Consider the following 18,500-nt stretch of genomic DNA (forward strand, 5'->3'; position numbering starts at 1 on the left):
ACCACACCGTATGATGATACACGATGAAAATATCAGAAGATGCATGGAAACAACACTACAGGTACAGTTAAATGAAGAAGCTAGTAATATTTGAAGTACACAACAAGTTCCAACCATCACAGCTAACTAGCTTATCATAATAAGTGCTTCTGGTGGTTGTTTTACATTCAGATTGACACATGCATTTACATGAATTTATTAATGCGAGAGGGAACCTTATTAAGACAGTGGGTTACCCTCGGCATCACATTAAAACAAATAGTTTTCATCTTAATTGTGCATTTCAAAATCATGATATTTGTGTATAATTTAAGAGAACTGTCTTGAGTAAGAACAGGGAAAAACAATTTTTTGACAACAATCAAAGTGTAGTTGTCTCCCTTATTAACCTGCAAAAAAAGTGTTCACTATTGTTTGGGAGTTCGAGTTTAGTTATTGTTAAACCATATTTCTGGTGCAAGAAAAAACACAACAGAAACCACAAAAACTCTACTCTTTATTGTACTCAAAAGCACAGTTTGCATTTCAATTCACACATAAACAGCGTCTGTATCATAAAGCAAGAAAACATGAACTAAAACTTAACAAAGGTAAAATGAAATAATATAAAAAGAAGAAAATACTTAAAAGAGATTGACATAAGAGCTGCATCATACAAACATGGGTCTTATATTCCATACTCAGCCAGAGTTAGTTTCCAACCAGCATGCCCATCTCGTAATGAGACCACAAGTCCTAGAGTGACTAAGTGGTGGACAGGATAGCTCTTCATTACACTGCATTATTGTGCAGGCTGGTCTGAAGCAACACTGTTTGCATTGGAAAAAGACCCATTTTCGCATGCTGCTGCTCATTTATGTCTGCTTATAAGAGATCTAAAATAAATATCTGATTTATTTCAATATATGAGAATGAAATGTAAGATCTAAAACCGAAAGTAGAAAACACAAGGATAAAATATAGAATGCATGTACTGTACAAAAAGTTCTACCTGCTGTGGACGGAGAGGAATTCTGTAAACATATAATATACATATCATATTAAAGCAGTTTGAAGAGCAAATATTGCAACAAGAAACCGTCGGAGACGGGTGATGCTCCCCAAACGTTTTTTTTGTCACAATATTGCACTATATATTCAGATAAAAGGAAACGTCTTTAGGGGCATAACTTTGGACAAAATAAAACGATGGATGGTTTAGCAACTTGCAAATTTCAAAGGGTCATAACTCTCTAAATAAATCATCTAGCCAGAATCCACAAATAACATGCACATCTCCTCAAGGTAGTTAAGCTTCCCATAAAGCTTCATTGAAGTCCAGTCAGTAGTTGCTGAGAAATAGCCCAGACAAGAATTGCACTATATGTACAGCTAATGGAAAATTTCAAAGGGCCATAAGTCTGTGAAAAATCATCCGACCAGAACCGGCTGATAATATAAACATCTCCTTTAGGTAGTAAAGCTTCCCATAAAGTTTCATTGAATTCCTGTCATTAGTTGCTGAGAGATAGCCCGGACAAGAATTGCAATATATGTACAGATAATGGAAAATTTCAAAGTGTCATAACTCTGTGAAAAATCATCTGACTATAACCCGCTGATAATATGCACATGTCCTCTTCATAGTGAAGCTTCCCATAAAGTTTCATTGAATTCCGGTCATTGGTTGCTGAGAAATAGCCCGGACAAGAATTGCACTATATGTACAGATAATTGAAAATTTCAAAGGTCCATAACTCTGTGAAAAAATCATCCGACCAGAACCAGCTGATAATATGCACATCTCCTCTTGGTAGTGAAGATTCCCATAAAGTTTAATTGAATTCCGGTTATTAATTGCTGAGAAATAGCCCAGACAAAAATTGTGCACGGACAGACGGACACACTCACGGACAGACAAAGCGGCGACTATATGCTCCCCCAAAAAATTTAGGGGGAGCATAAAAACCAGGAGAGTAACATGAACTTATTCAGAAAAGACAGACGTTGACATTACTCTTCAAGTGGAAATAATCCCTATATACCAAAACTTGAATTCCATTCATTAATTTTACCAACCATAAACATAATTTAAACAAGAAACCGTCGGAGACGGGTGATGCTCCCCAAAGTTTTTTTTTGTCACAATATTGCACTACAGCACAGTAGTTGGGGGGACAAGAATTTTGTATAGAAAATTTCAAAGGGCCATAATTCTGTGAAAAATTTTCCGACCAGAACCCACTGATAATATGCACATCTCCTCTTGGTAATGAAGCTTCCCATAAAGTTTCATTGAATTCCGGTCATTAGTTGCTGAGAAATAGCCCGGACAAAAGTTGTGCACGGACAGACAGACACACACACGGACAGACCAAGCGGCGACTATATGCTCCCCCCAAAATAAATTTTGGGAGAGCATAACTAGAGCTTTGTCACAGACGTGACATATACCCCCACATGCTGCATTGACACAGAATATTTTGCTTGCTGTCTTCACAAAACAAGAGAAGCTAATTAATGGTGATTTTTAAGAATTATTATGCCATTATCATTCATGGCCATTTTGACCTTTGAACGCTTGAATATTTTTGCATGACATGCCGTCCAATGACTGTGAACAAAATTAATTTACAGAGTCATTTAAAAATCTCACAATGAATGACATAGTTATGGCCCGGACAAGCTCATTTATGGGCAACTCCACGTGTGGCCTTGACCTTGGAGTTATTGACGTACTTCTTTCGCATTACACATCGTCCCATGATGGTGAACAAATGTACCAAGTCATTTTAATATCTAACAATAAATGACATTGTTATGGTCATGACAAACTATCGGTTCGAAACGCACTAAGTGACCCTGTGACCTAGTTTTTGACTCGACATGACCCATAATCATCCTTGACCTAGACATCATCTAGATACAACTTCTGACCAAGTTTGGTGAAGATCGGATGAATTTTTCGGGACAGGCAGACAGACTGACCGACAAAGTGACTCCTATATAGCCCCCATTACCAATGGTAATGGGGGTATAATAACAAACCAGTTATAATAGCCTATAGTATTGGAAAATCAACTGTTAATCAACATTGATTTGATGTATACATTTAAATAAAAGGCGTCTGATTATTAGCTTTGATTGAAGAGTAGGAAAGCTTGTGTAACTTATTTTATGTTAAAATAAACCATTAGTAAATATTATAGGATGCATTATTTTCTAACATCATGACATGTGAACATAACATAGAGATTGGTACAATGGATTTTTCAATGGGAAATACAAAAAACAATTTATCAGTAATTTCCTTTACACGCTTAATATGTAACAACACACACTTGACTGGCCATTCAACTATAATGCCAACATGAAAAAAACAAACCTTTTTATTATGCTCTAAAGTGCAAACCATACATATTGTTAACATTTTTGTTCGCACAAACATAGACATTATTTTTAAACTCAACACAATGATTGCTAAAAATAAAACAGCCTGTTCAGTGTTCAATAATGGACATTTTCTACAACAAGAACAGTCTCTGTATCCTAATGGAAGCTTTACTTTCTTTGCATGTCAAGTCCAAATGATTTGAAATGTGACAAAAAACTATTACAAAATGTTAATCTACATGTTGATTAATGATATATTAAAAAAAATCATTTTGATTTTTGTTTTCAATTGATACATATGCTTCTAAAAAAATCTATTTACAAAATAACAAATGTTTGTGTACTTTGCAGAGTGCCGTATAATTTCCTACTTTTAAGAATGATACCAGTAAGCACTCTATGTACACTGGTCTAACGCTTCCTTTTATTACCTGCATGTGATGTTGGAAAACATTTTTACATGCTTATATAATGTATGCATGTACCGGTAAAGTTTATAGACCACTAGACTATCATGGAAACATTCATTTAAAATAACAAATATCTTAAAGTTAATAACAAAAAAAATTTTCAACACATTTCTGATTTGTAAAATGTTACTTAACAGAATACATTTATAATTAATAACATTAAATTTCAAATAAATAAATACATTAACACTACATTAAATGTAAAAAAGGTTCTGACTACCAATGCATCATGATTATTTTCTAGCTTGTTTCAATCATAATTGTGATAAATACAGTATATAACCGTACCTAACACACAGGCTGGTATTGCAAGGAACATTGAGCTTGTTTTAAATCACCTACACAGTGCTGGTAAATCTCATTTTTTAATGCCTAATCAATATATACAATTTTGTTGACTTTTTGCACACTTGACAAAACAGCTATTTAGTTGATAATAAATGATTTTTCAATTAAAAAAATTCTTGTGTTGTGGGGGGAAGGCTGGGTACCTGCTGAAACCCAACCTGTCCGGAATGGTGACCACCAACCAATCTCACAAGTTGGCCAGACAGAAGGAGAGATGTAAAGAGCAAATCTACACCCCCCCTCCCATGCACACACACATCCCTCATAAAAGGGGACATAAAACTTGTTTTCATGTCCTTTAAACAAATTTGCAAAGAAAAGTGGAGATTTTCAAATATAGCACATGTTTTTTTAACATGAATAAATTTTGGCTGTACAGCAGAAATTATTTGTAATTGTATAACAGTCTAACCTGAGAACAGCGGTCAGTCAGGGAAAAGACAAAAGTGACAGTTGTTGATAGGTAACCGTTGTTGTGTTACTACTCTTTAGATGATTGGACAGTTGGAAACTAGTTTTGCTAGGTTGTTATCCTACCAAGTCGTTTGCAAACAGTGTAATGTAAAACAAGGCTTATTGCCAATAAATTAGTATAACAGCAATTATTTCCAGTGAATAATACATAAAGGATCTGGCACGAGTTGTCATATCATACCATATTTTATTAAACGAGTTCAGGAATTTTGTTAGTAAGCGAGCCTTTGGCGAGCTTACTAACAAGTTCTTGGACGAGTTTAATAAAATATGGTATGATATGACAACGAGTGTCAGATCTATTTTATCACATGCTTTTAAATGAGCAAATTAAATAAATATTTACGCAAACATAATGATTAATCCCGAATGTTTTTTACATTTCGTGACGTCATTTGACGTTGAAACGTCATTTCAGCTAAATAACAAAATGCGATTGGTCAATAAACAAAAACTAAGCCAAATAAAACACTTAAAAAATGTGATATTACCCATGTGTAATAAAAAAAAAAAATGTAATATTTGTATTACATGGGAAACAGGGTATAGCATGTGATCAAAATTAATATCTTATATACCGATTTAAATGCAGACCACTTATCAAACTTATGAATTTATCAACGATAATATTTTGTTAACTCATGCATCTATTTCATTCAGTAAATCTAACAGTCTAGTCATATAACGTTCATTTGAAGATATATTCTAAACAAGGGCTGTTTGTAAAACGTGCATGCCCCCCATATGGGCTGTCAGTTGTAGTGGCAGCCATTGTGTGAATACGATTTTTGGCACTGTGACCTTGACCTTTGACCTAGTGACCTGAAAATCAAAAGGGGTCATCTGCGAGTCATGATCAATGTAACTATAAAGTTTCATGATCCTAGGCGTAAGCTTTCTTGTGTTATCATCCGGAAACCATTTTACTGTGTAAAGTCACCGTGACCTTGACCTTTGACCTAGTGACCTGAAAGTCAATAGGGGTCTTCTGCGAGTCATGATCAATGTACCTATGAAGTTTCATGATCCTTGGCGTAAGCGTTCTAAAGATATCATCCAGAAACCATTTTGCTATTTCGGGTCACCATGACCTTGACCTTTGACCTGAAAATCAATAGGGGTCATCTGCGAGTCATGATCAATGTACCTTTGAAGTTTCATGATCCTAGGCATAAGCGTTCTTGAGTTATAATCCGTAAACCATTTTACTATTTCGAGTCACTGTGACCTTGACCTTTGACCTAGTAACCTGAAAATCAATAGGGGTCATCCGAGTCATGATCAATGTACCTATGAAGTTTTATGATCCTAGGCCTAAGCGTTCTTGAGTTATCATCCGGAAACCATTTTACTATTTCGGGTCACTGTGACCTTGACCTTTGACCTAGTGACCTGAAAATCAATAGGGGTCATCTGCGAGTCATGATCAATGTACCTATGAAGTTTCATGATCCTAGGCATAAGCGTTCTTGAGTTATAATCCGTAAACCATTTTACTATTTCGAGTCACTGTGACCTTGACCTTTGACCTAGTAACCTGAAAATCAATAGGGGTCATCCGAGTCATGAACAATGTACCTATGAAGTTTTATGATCCTAGGCCTAAGCGTTCTTGAGTTATCATCCGGAAACCATTTTACTATTTCGGGTCACTGTGACCTTGACCTTTGACCTAGTGACCTGAAAATCAATAGGGGTCATCTGCGAGTCATGATCAATGTACCTATGAAGTTTCATGATCCTAGGCATAAGCGTTCTTGAGTTATCATCCGTAAACCATTTTACTATTTCAGGTCACCGTGACCTTGACCTTTGACCTAGTGACCTGAAAATCAATAGGGGTCATCTGCAAGTCATGATCAATGTACCTATGAAGTTTCATGATCCTTGGCGTAAGCGTTCTTGAATTATCATCCGGATACCATTTTGCTATTTATGGTCACAGTGACCTTGACCTTTGACCTGAAAATCAATAGGGGGGCATAATAACAGGGGGGCATAATAACCTCTTCGAAGGGGGGCATAATAACAGTCCTCACGTGTCATTGACATCACGTCCCAAAACATATTAATAGCACATCGCTATTATAACCCGATAGTATGGCATAGCAGTATTGTTCATTGAAGGAAACACTAAAAGTATAAAAATTTAAAATGGCAATTTTATAACAGAAGTTATAACTGGTTGTTGGACTGTACTCTCAAATTTAGTTTATTTATCATTAACGCTTTATCTTTTTTGAAAAGGTATTATTAAGTGTCACACTTGCTTTAAACAACAACAAATCAAATAATGAACTCACTACAAAATCCTTAATTCTAACATCAAATTCATCAGTGTTTTGAAAAACATCACTGTTCTAATTAAACTAAAACAAGCCCTCCATGCACAATACCAATTATATATTCTATTTCAGTTCCTTTTTTAATAACACATAGGAATGCAAATAATAAACATCAATAAATAAACTTCTAAAAGCACATATCAGATCAAAGGATGGAGCATATCTTGCACTGAGAAACATTCACCTGCTCCACAGTGCGGGCATTAGGTGCCGCGCCCGAGTCAACCTGTCTGAGCACGATGGGTTGCTGAGCCTGAAAGTTGGGCACAGGTAGCCTGTGCATATCAGACAATGGCATTGATATCAGCGAGCCACCCATGCTGTTTCTGTCTGTGTACTCTGTGAAGTTGGAGAGCATCTCGTGTTCTATGAGGTGACTCTTCTTGCTTTCCGTGTCAGTCTCGGGCTCAAGGTGGCATGTGTCAGGTGTGGTGTGCAGAGATAGCCGCTGTATGATCTCCCGGTACTTGTCTTGTCTGTCCGCGTGTATACCTGTACCACCATGGCCACCAACACCTGGGGTGGAAGAGTAAAAACATACATTCTTAACCCTTTACCACTCAGACACGCACTGTGACGAGTTTGTAGTCCCTAAGATAATCAAATAAAATAAAGACCTTTTCTTACTAGATTCTAATTTTAAAGGCTTTATATCCAATCATAAGATACTAATGAGCAGGAAACAGAATAAAACCTGAACAGCCTTTGAGATACTCGCAGGCTTTTCTGCTTTTATGCTGTTTGCATATTGCCATTTTCAATTTGCTTTTGTGCCAGAAAGGATTCATTCTTTTTTTCCATACTTTACTTGATACTAAAGCATGCTTCATTTTATTTAAAAACCATTTATTTCAAATTGATTGCATCAAAAGCCAATGGCTATAGAGACAAGTTGGGTATACTTTTTTCAATGAGAAAGTACTGCTAATATCACAAGGAGGACATTAGTTACACTGATCACTACAACATCTGTTCACTTTGCATGTGCTCCATGAGAAAAGTAAGCAGAACAAGCAAATTCCTTGAATTGAGATCCCCTGCTAAATAAACTTTGTTAATGGATCGGTGCAAATCACTTGATATACAGTATAATCATAAGGTGTAGGGTAATAGTTAATAGGTAATTATTAAGTAAAGTGTGATTGTTTTTATAAAATGCAATTCTCCTCATTGATATCTACACAACCATGAAGTTTGATGTTAAAATCTTGTAGCGTATCTGAGATATAGCCCTGAAAAGTTCCATTATACAAAAACAGCAAAGGGCAATAACTCTTATTAAGGAAAATGAATGGTTATGGTTCTTAAGCATGGCACTTCTCATTAATATCAATACACCGATGACGTTTCATGTTGAAATCTTGCATGGTATCTGAGATATAGCTCAGAAAAGTTTCATCATTCAAAAAAACAAAACAAAGGGCATTAACTCTTATTAAACAAAGCGTAAGGTTATGGTTCTTGTGCATGGCACTTCTTCTCATTGATATCTATACTTCTTTGAAGTTTCAGGTTGATATCTTATATAGTTTCTGAGATATAGACCTAAACATTTTGTGACAGACTGACAGACGGAAAACAGCAATTCCATATCCCTCCGCTTTTGGCAGAGGATATAAACATTCTAGCATGGAAAAAAAAATTAGCATAATGTAGCCTGTTTTTAACACAGTATAATGCTAACATAGATGTTCAGTGCTTATATCATATACACATACATAATTGTGCAATCACCATCAACGTACATTTTAACAAGTAGACTTTGGAAATTATTCCGTGTGCAGCTGTTATTGTCGTTTTTCCAAAATAAAATACATGTTGTAGGTAACTTTCAAACATTAAAGTACTTCAGATAGTTTTGTAAAGTTACCATCAATAACACTGTTGTTTTCTCATTACTTTATTAATGTAAAATAACCAATGTAAGTAATTATATTATATAATGGGTTTAAACATAAAAATCTATGTATCAATTAATCGATAATAATAAAAGTCAATAGTCAATAAGGCTATTGTTAATTCTCATTACTTTAATATATGTATAATAATCAATGTCATTCTATTATATTATGGATTAAAAATTTAAAATTGATATACAGTTATAGCAATCACACTATCGTACCTTTCATGTTGATGTACACCAGCTGACTCAGAATGAGGGCCATGCCCCCAGGGGGCGGCCATATTGTGTGCTCAATCATCACTGGGATGATGGGCTTACGTAGCAGGTCGGCCAGACTAAGTTCCTTCATGCACAGCTGGGAAGTGGTGAACTTTGGTGTCACACAACATATCACCGCCTTATAATGAAACAATTATTGCAATTTAGTTAAAAGTTACTGTTGGTAATGGAGGGAAACTAACAGGCATTGAATATTAAAACAACCATATCACATTATTTTCGAATTAAGATCCAAAACGTTGAGAAATGGGATAGTTTTGTTCAACAGTGCGACTACCCCGCCTTGATAGATTCTAGTAAATACAAAATGACCCAAAAATTATCAACATTTTTTTGAAGAAAAACATGTTATGTTCAGTGCATGTGAAGCATTCAAATATCTCTTCCAAAGGTATAATGAAATGCTTTTACCTTAATGAGAAGTAAACATTATGTTTATTTTAATGCTTTAGGCTTTCAAATTTACCAAGTAAAAGCCACAGGGAGCAGAAAGATATTTAAACAGAACAAATGAGCACCGTTCTGGTAAAGCTGGGCTTAATCCATGTGCACAAAGTTTCATTCCAGATTTGCCTTGACTGTCAGCAAAGGCTTATCATAGAAAACACTTTCAGCCTAGGCTTTATTTTCATAGAAAACACTTTCAGCCTAGGCTTTATTTTCATGGAAAACACTTTCAGCCTAGGCTTTATTTTCATAGAAAACACTTTCAGCCTAGGCTTTATTTTCATAGAAAACACTTTCAGCCTAGGCTTTATTTTCATAGAAAACACTTTCAGCCTAGGCTTTATTTTCATAGAAAACACTTTCAGCCTAGGCTTTATTTTCATAGAAAACACTTTCAGCCTAGGCTTTATTTTCATAGAAAACACTTTCAGCCTAGGCTTTATTTTCATAGAAAACACTTTCAGCCTAGGCTTTATTTTCATAGAAAAAAGACTGCCTTTATAAAAAAACATCCATATAAGTATCATCTCTGATGAGCCTGAGGGAACTTAACAGGCTAATCTTAGATGACCTAACCAAACATGCATTAAGCCCAGTTTTCCAAAAATGCAGCTCAAATCATAGCATATTAGCCCTAAGCATGAACCTTGCAGTTGCGTATGGCCTCATCAATCTTGGCGTAGAGGTGGTCCCCGCCCCCTATCTGACCAATGTCCATCCAGCAAGTGAAGCCAGACTTCTCCAGCTGCGAGCGTAGCCCCTTCACCTCGTCCTGGCTGTCCCACTGGTAGCTGAGGAACACCTTAGCTGGACCTTGCTCCTGATCTGCTCAAGACAAAAGAACCAGTTGGACTATTTCCTTAAATACATAAGTTCCTACCAATAATGAATCCTATTTGCAGTATACAATGTAAATCAGTAATTTAATTGTATTGTATCTATTTCACTCCACAACAAATATCAAGTTCAATATTTCTATCCTTGTTAAGGCTAAATTTTCTTCTATAATATACAGATAACTGGTCACCACAATTCACTTGATAAGAATGATTTTTTTCTGGCATAACTGGAGTTTCACTTTGTTTACACTTGTCTTCATAATTTTGTTTATCAAAGTCATTCTTGTTCTTTGTCATTATATTTGCAACAACTTATACCCCCAAGATAATAATGATCTTATATATATGCCAACCTTTAGCCTTCTGTATGATCTCCACGACATCCTCTCTGTCCAGTTTCTCCAGGTAGACGGTGAGTGCGTCCACCGCGAGACCCGTGTTGCCCCCGGCTACAATCCAGTCTGCCAGCAATGCCAGCCCAGGGTTCAGATCATCATTGAACAAGTTGATCTGGTTCTGCTTATAGCCTGCAATATATATATATAGATATATATATATATATATGAACTGCACTGTGGAAAATGAGACATAATATAAAACAAGACTATTGCCAAGCAATAAAAGTCCGCTACCGGCTCCACCATTGTCAGAAATTCCCCCATTGTCAAATTTTTATTTATTTGTTGCCATAGCAACCAGAATTTTTGACGTAGGAACAAAATGAAATGACGTGCATAATGTCCATATTGCCATTTATCCATGCTCCAAGTTTCATGAAAAAATATTAAGAACTTTTAAAGTTATTGCAGGATCCAGAAAACCACCGTTTTCAGCAGTATTTCTAGTCTATTTGTTGCCATAGCAACCAGAAATTTAGACATAGGAACAAAATGAAGTGGTGTGCATAATGTCCATATTGCTATCTATCCATGTTCAAAGTTTCATGAAAAAATATTAAGAACTTTTAAAGTTATCACAGGATCCAGAAAAGTGTGACAGACAGACTGACAGACTGACTGACAGACGGAGTGCAAACCATAAGTCCCCTCCGGTGAAACTGGTAGGGGACTAATAAGGGTTATCTACATATCCAAAAGCGATTGAGGACCTAAAAAGTTTGTTTTTTTCTGTTTTGTAATTGTTGGTGAGAAAACAATGAACAAGCAAACAGGTGAGTAATATTTTCAGTCAATATATCCTAAAGTGATAAAATATTTACCCTTTTAAGTCCGGTATTATCCAAAACTTAATTGTGTCACAATGATGAACACTTCCCCTTTACGCCATGTTGCAATATGTAGCATGAGAAAATGAAATGTTTTATTTGAAAAAAGGGACTTTTGTAACTTTTAAGTTTTAACATAGTATAAATTGCACCACTTCATATCTTAAGGAACAGTGCCTGACAGTTTGAATGTTGTAAGTTCAAAAGTGTATGAGAACACCTTTCAACAAGTTATTTTCTGACGGCTGGACAGACAAATTAAAGATGTCTGGAATGCTAATTTCATCATAAAAGATTTTTTAATGCCTCCTGAAAACAGATCAATAGTAATTTCATCATAAAATATTAATTTTTGATTTTCTCCAATAAATCCAAACAATACTTATTTCGTCATTACATACTTGTTCAGTCTCCTGAAAGCCAACTCTTGTATATTTACGTAACTACGGTTACCTAGTTCTCTAGCGAGAGAGTTCCAGTCCCTGCCAGATTCCCCGTTGTTGAGGAGCTTGGCTGCAGACTTCACCCAGGAGGGCAGATTGGGGCAGTTCTTTTCAATGTTGCCACACAAGTCCCGCAGAGACATGGACGGCAACACTGGCCCATAGAAACCTGGCAGCAGAGAATAAAATGGATGTGAGCCTCAGCCTGGGATAACGGGGTTTAATACAGGTGTGTAAGTGTTGTCCCAGATTAACCTGTTCAGTCTGTACAGGCAAGGCAATCACAAAAATGTCCACCTAAACTGGATTTTTATTAAGAAAAGACTTCTTTTAAACAATTAAAGCGGAAAGTGTCGTTCCTGATTGGCTGCACAGGCTAATCTGGGAAAAGACTTTAAGTACATGCATAAATCCTTGCTTTATCAGAGTCACTCTCAAATTGTATGCAAGACAGGGCATCTCCTTGCTCATAATTTTCTTTAACAAATTAAAACATGTCATCAGAAATCCTTATTATTTTATTAGGTTTCAAGATAATAGTAGAACTCCAGATAAATCAAGAAAAAACAAGAGCACCGCCTTGCGGGTGCAGACCGCTCATCTATTTTCTTTTTAAAGGTGAAGGGACTCTCATTTTTAATCACAAAGGAGGGAGGGGTGGAGTGAAGAGGGATGTATAGTGTGGGGGTGTGGACATTTATTACATTATCTTCCAAAAATGCGAAAAAAAATGCAAAAAAACAATTTTGGGTGCGATGGTTGGACGGTATTTCAAACATAAAATAATAAAAATAAATATTTGTGTTTTTTAACCGTATAAAAAAAATTGGGGGTGGGTGGGGTGGGGGGGGGGGGGGGTATAGTGTGAGGGTGTGGTGGTCATTTGTGAGATGATCTTAAAAAAAATAAAAAAAAAAATAGGGGGGGGGGGGATTCTTGGGTGCGATGGTTGGACGGTATTTCAAACATAAAAAATAAAAATAAAAATTTGTTTTTTAACCGTTTCAAAAAAAAAATTGGGGGGGGGGTATAGTGTGAGGGTGTGGTGGTCATTTGTGAGATGATCTTAAAAAAAAAATAAAAAAAAAAAAATCAGGGGGGGGGGATTCGGGGGGGGGGGGGGGGGAGAGGAGGGTGTGGGGGGGGGGGGGGTTGAGGGCACTGGGGATGGTTTGGGTGGAGTCTATTGTGGTATGTAAGGTAAGAGTAGTTTTGTCAAAGTATCAATCAAATCTAATCATAAATAAAGAAGTTATGGCAATTTTAGCAAAATTTAATCATTTGACCTTGAGATTCAAGGTCATTCAAAGGTCAAGGTAAAATTCAACTTGCCAGGTACAGTAACCTCATGATAACATGAAAGTATTTGAAGTTTGAAAGAAATAGCCTTGATACTTAAGAAGTAAAGTGGATAGAAACACAAAATTTAACCATATATTCAAAGTTACTAAGTCAAAAAAGGGCCATAATTCTGTAAAAATTACAACCAGACTTATGTAACTTGTCCTTTTACTGTACCCTTATGATAGTTTGCGAGTGTTCCAAGTATGAAAGCAATATCTATGATACTTTAGGGGTAAAGTGGACCAAAACACAAAACTTAACCAAATTTTCAATTTTCTAAGTATAAAGGACCCATAATTCCATCCAAATGCCAGTCAGAGTTACAAAACTTTGCCTGCACAGTCCCCTTATGATAGTTAATAAGTGTTGCAAGTATGAAAGCAATAGCTTTGATACTGTAGGAATAAAGTGGACCTTAACACAAAACTTAACCAAATTTTCAATTTTCTAAGTATAAAAAGGGCACATAATTCTGTCCAAATGCCAGTCAGAGTTACATTACTTTGCCTGCACAGTCCTCTTATGATAGTTAGTAAGTGTTGCAAGTATGAAAGCAATAGCTTTGATACTTACGGAATAAAATGGACCAAAACACAAAACTTAACCAAAATTTTCAATTTTCTAAGTATAAAAAGGGCACATAATTCTGTCAAACTGCACGTCAGAGTTATCTCACTTTGCCTGCCCAGTCCCCTCATGATAGTAAGTAAGTGTACCAAGTTTGAATGCAATAGCATTGATACTTTCTGAGAAAAGTGGACCTAAACGCAAAACTTAGGCAAAATTTTCAATTTTCTAAGTATAAAAAGGGCACATAATTCTGTCAAAATGCACGCCAGAGTTATCTAACTTTGCCTGCCCAGTCCTCTAATGATAGTAAGTAAGTGTACCAAGTTTGAATGCAATAGCATTGATACTTTCTGAGAAAAATGGACCTAAACGCAAAGCTTAACCGGACGCCAACGCCGACGCCAAGGTGATGACAATAGGTCATTTAAAAAAAAAAAAAAAAATAGATGAGCTAAAAATGAACCAAATGAAAATTTAAAACTTAAGTGTTCTTATATGTAGCAGTTGGCCTTCCTGTGTATGGCAAAGTAAGCCCTGTATTAAAATAAGATTTGCAGTCATATCAAACATGTATAATTGAACTTGCACAAAATGAGCATAGACTTGAAGCTATTAAATTACATTTGAAGTTTTCCAAAAATATTAATTAGTGGGAAATATGCACCGCAGAATCTTGTATTGAAAACGGCGTAAATTAGTATATATTGTGTCTTTAAATGGTATTAAATAACATGTTTCCAGTTAATACTATATTCATAGGAGGATACTATTTGTTTCCATTTCCTTTCTTGTTTGGTTTCGTATAAGGTTTTTTTGTAGATAATAAAAGCATTTATACTCTGTTTTTGTTTAGCATCCCTTCAAGTAATGTGTTTTTGTTAAAATTGCCAATTGTGTAGCCATATTGTTTAGCAAGTATCAGTTCAAACAAAATTGCAAATAATTTCCAATATCCAACACTGGGGTTTAAAATCTTCTATAATGTAATTTTTGCACGCCAGAAAACTCCATCATATACAATTCAAGGGAGATAATGATGTTTTCTTGAATAACAAAAACACTTAACATAGATCAATAATAGAATAATGTAAATAATAAAATGCATAATAACTTGTAAACTTCAAATTGGATATAATACTGCAATATCATACAACGATATATAAAACATAATATATATGATGCAATTGTCCACCAAATCTATGAGTCTTTTTCTGCTAAAGGCCATTCTCACCCAGAGTCAGAGGTTCTGGAAAAAACTTTCTGATTCCTGAGGTTTTCACTCTTCTATGATCACACATCACAATCTGAAAGTGCAAACACCAAACAACTGTTATTCATGTTTCTCAGTATAACAAGGTTAATTTTGATGTGCTCATATAAGATTGTATGTATAAGGAAATATGTAGAATTTATGTTTCCTGAATAAAATCATAAGTTTTCTTTACAATTTCATATAGATTGGCAGCATTATGTTAACATAAAATGAATGCACATCACAGAAATCACAGAAGACGTCCTTTCTGTTTCTACAAAATCCAGTTTCATATCAAAATATATTTTTGTTTAATTCCATTACTTGTTCAAGTTAAAAAAAATTCACCAAGCATTTCCTATGTGGATTTTGTCAACTTTTTGTCTTTTCCATGTGTGTGTGTGTACCCCCACCACATTACCACCTGACTTACCTTTTGGGGCCGGTTTAACCCCACCTCATCCATTCCAATACCTACTTACCTTATTTGCAAGGCACTCATCCAAGTTCAGGAAGTGCAGACAGCTCTCATCCAGACAGCCTTCCTTCTTGTGGGTCTCACACACACACTCACAGGGGCAGCGGGCCACTACACTGTATGAGATTCGGCGCATCCACATCTCACGAATGTCTGACAAACAGCTCTCCAGAAAGTTACGAACCTACACATAAAAATTGCATGTCAACTTAATTTATGTCTATTCAGTTCAATACATAATATTTTTACTGAGAGAAGTTTATTCTTCATAAAATTGAAAGCCTTTGCCTTACAGAGACACTCTTGTGTCAGTTAACAGGCAAATGCCAGTATTTTGAAAGCCTTTGCCTTACAGAGACACTATTGAGTCAGTTAACAGGCAAAATCCAGTATTTAATGTCTTTTAAAAACCTTCATAACACCATTCAACAGATGCCATTTTGAATTTCAGAACTGCATAAAAAGCTGTCTGTTACATTTAATACTCATCAATACCAGTTATTCATTGAAATCTATTCTGACTGAATACCAAATATTTTTGTCAACTATACAAAAATACTATAATCAGCAATACACGTATATGATTATAATATAATTTTAAAAGTTTTGACTGTATTGACAGCCATGACATCATCATGCATAAAAATGCATTTTAGGTATTGCCAGATGGGTTTTATGAGCTTTTACCTAATACTAAGTAGGAATGCCATTCAATGCAAGCTGGCACATTGTCAGTTGCTCACCTTGGCACATGCATGGGGACTGGGTGGGGACATGGCATTGGACAACTGCCTCCTTTCAGAGTCAGACTCGGACTCAGAGACACGCAGAATGACAACCTGCCAATAGAAACAGACCCACATAAAGTAGAAGTAACAGAAACTGTAGGCTTGTCATTGAGCCTTCAAAACTTACTTATTTAATTAACATTGATGAATTCAAAACTATCCTAGCGAACAGTGGTATGTACATCTATTAAAATCAAATAAAAATGTACATTTGTAATATATCAGGCAAGCCTCGCCGTTATATTATTCTAAGCCTTGCCTGATAGATTACAAAAAGATCAGACAGTAACCTGTTTTTCTGTTTATCATACCTCAACGTCCTCGCTTTTAAAGAAATAATGAAAAAATCGCTAAAAAGCTGCAGTTTTAGTGGGAAAGAATATGATCACCGTATACATGTTACACAATAGATGCAAAAAATTGACTTTGGAAAATATCTGATCTTGTAAAACGCGCTTGCATCAGCAAAACTGTCATACAATTGGGATAATATTTTAGTGCAGTTATGGTATATTGTTTTATATTCATTCAGAGTGATTGTATCAGGTACATGAGTCAAAACTATACAGTGATTGGTTATAGAAAATGTTAACATCAAATATTTAATGCTGAACCTTTATTCTATGGAGCTTGCTGCTGGCCATTTCAAGGAGAAAGTCGTGTTCCACATCTAGAAAGAAGCGAGCAATGTTCTTGTACATGAAGTAGGGATTCTGACCTCCAATGTCCTGCGACCACTTTGTTGTTCGGGTGATAATCCGCTGGAAAAGTCCTCCTTAAAGTACACAGTTTCATAAAAAAAAATACTGCTTTTGAGTGCATTAGTTTGAAAAGAATGTTTAGTTCATTAGTTTCAAATCGTTTTATAATTGAATTAATGGTTTGTATATACCGGGTATATATATCTTTAAATGAGATTATACCCAGGCTTTTTACATTACTGATTCATCTTTCCTAATAAATGTTGTATGCATAAACAAATTGGGGGATCAACAAATATTTATTACATGTATTTTTTTATTTTGGCATTTTTAAACACTGTCATACACATTAATATTCAGCACTCACCAGGCAAGAATCCATGGAAGTTCACATAGAAGGTGATATCATTTTCTCCCATGCAGTACAGGGAGTTGCTTTCACTGCACTTAGTGAGGCGAGCGGGTACATAGAATGAGCGATTGTGACCATGAATCAATCCCTGGGACTGAAATAAGGATGTTACTTTTGTTTGCAGATAGTCATGTCACTGTTGATGAAACAGAAAACATCTACTTTGTTAAAAGGCCATTTGACAAAAAAACAGACAGTTTCAATTATGTAAATTCTGTTCATGTCGCTATACTTTTTTTTATAGGTATTTTAATGTATTTATCTTAAGTGTAATTGAATCATATCTAAAGTGAATCCATAGTCATTTAAGGCTTTGATCTTGTAGTGGATATGGTGTACACCTTCAAATCAGAAGGTTCACTTTGATCTTGTAGTGGATATGGTGTACACCTTCAAATCAGAAGGTTCACTTTGATCTTGTAGTGGATATGGTGTACACCTTCAAATCAGAAGGTTCACTTTGATCTTGTAGTGGATATGGTGTACACCTTCAAATCAGAAGGTTCACTGGATATGGTGTACACCTTCAAATCAGAAGGTTCACTGGATATGGTGTACACCTTCAAATCAGAAGGTTCACTGGATATGGTGTACACCTTCAAATCAGAAGGTTCACTGGATATGGTGCACACCTTCAAATCAGAAGGTTCACATTTGAGTGCCCACTCTGAGTGTGCTCTAAAGATCTTCTCTTTTGAAAACAAGTAATGTGCCTAATGTGTCATCCCAGATGAGCCTGTGCCGTCCTCACAGGCTAATCCGTGACAACACTTTACCCTTTTATGAAATTTTACTTTCAAAGCAAGTTCT

The 18,500-nt window shown here is 35.6% G+C and overlaps 1 protein-coding gene across 6 annotated transcripts in view; it reads right to left on the reverse strand.

The window, feature by feature from the left end:
• Window positions 1-479: 479 nt before the first annotated feature.
• Window positions 480-18,500, reverse strand: part of LOC127863023 (uncharacterized) — a 72,285-nt gene continuing 54,264 nt past the window's right edge. For 5 of the 6 annotated variants that reach the window (XM_052402371.1, XM_052402375.1, XM_052402374.1 and 2 more), the window contains 10 exons: window positions 17,646-17,784; window positions 17,192-17,352; window positions 16,533-16,628; window positions 15,794-15,973; window positions 15,291-15,363; window positions 12,156-12,314; window positions 10,831-11,004; window positions 10,285-10,463; window positions 9,132-9,309; window positions 480-7,525 (listed from right to left, as the gene is read on the reverse strand). In XM_052402371.1, the coding sequence (XP_052258331.1) occupies window positions 7,155-7,525; window positions 9,132-9,309; window positions 10,285-10,463; window positions 10,831-11,004; window positions 12,156-12,314; window positions 15,291-15,363; window positions 15,794-15,973; window positions 16,533-16,628; window positions 17,192-17,352; window positions 17,646-17,784 (1,710 nt within the window). In that variant the 3' untranslated portion in view covers window positions 480-7,154. The remainder of the gene's footprint in view (window positions 7,526-9,131; window positions 9,310-10,284; window positions 10,464-10,830; window positions 11,005-12,155; window positions 12,315-15,290; window positions 15,364-15,793; window positions 15,974-16,532; window positions 16,629-17,191; window positions 17,353-17,645; window positions 17,785-18,500) is intronic. The other variant, XR_008040906.1, reaches the window with a different exon arrangement.

The sequence above is a fragment of the Dreissena polymorpha genome, chromosome 16 (genome assembly GCF_020536995.1).
Source record: "Dreissena polymorpha isolate Duluth1 chromosome 16, UMN_Dpol_1.0, whole genome shotgun sequence".
NCBI lineage: Eukaryota > Metazoa > Mollusca > Bivalvia > Myida > Dreissenidae > Dreissena > Dreissena polymorpha.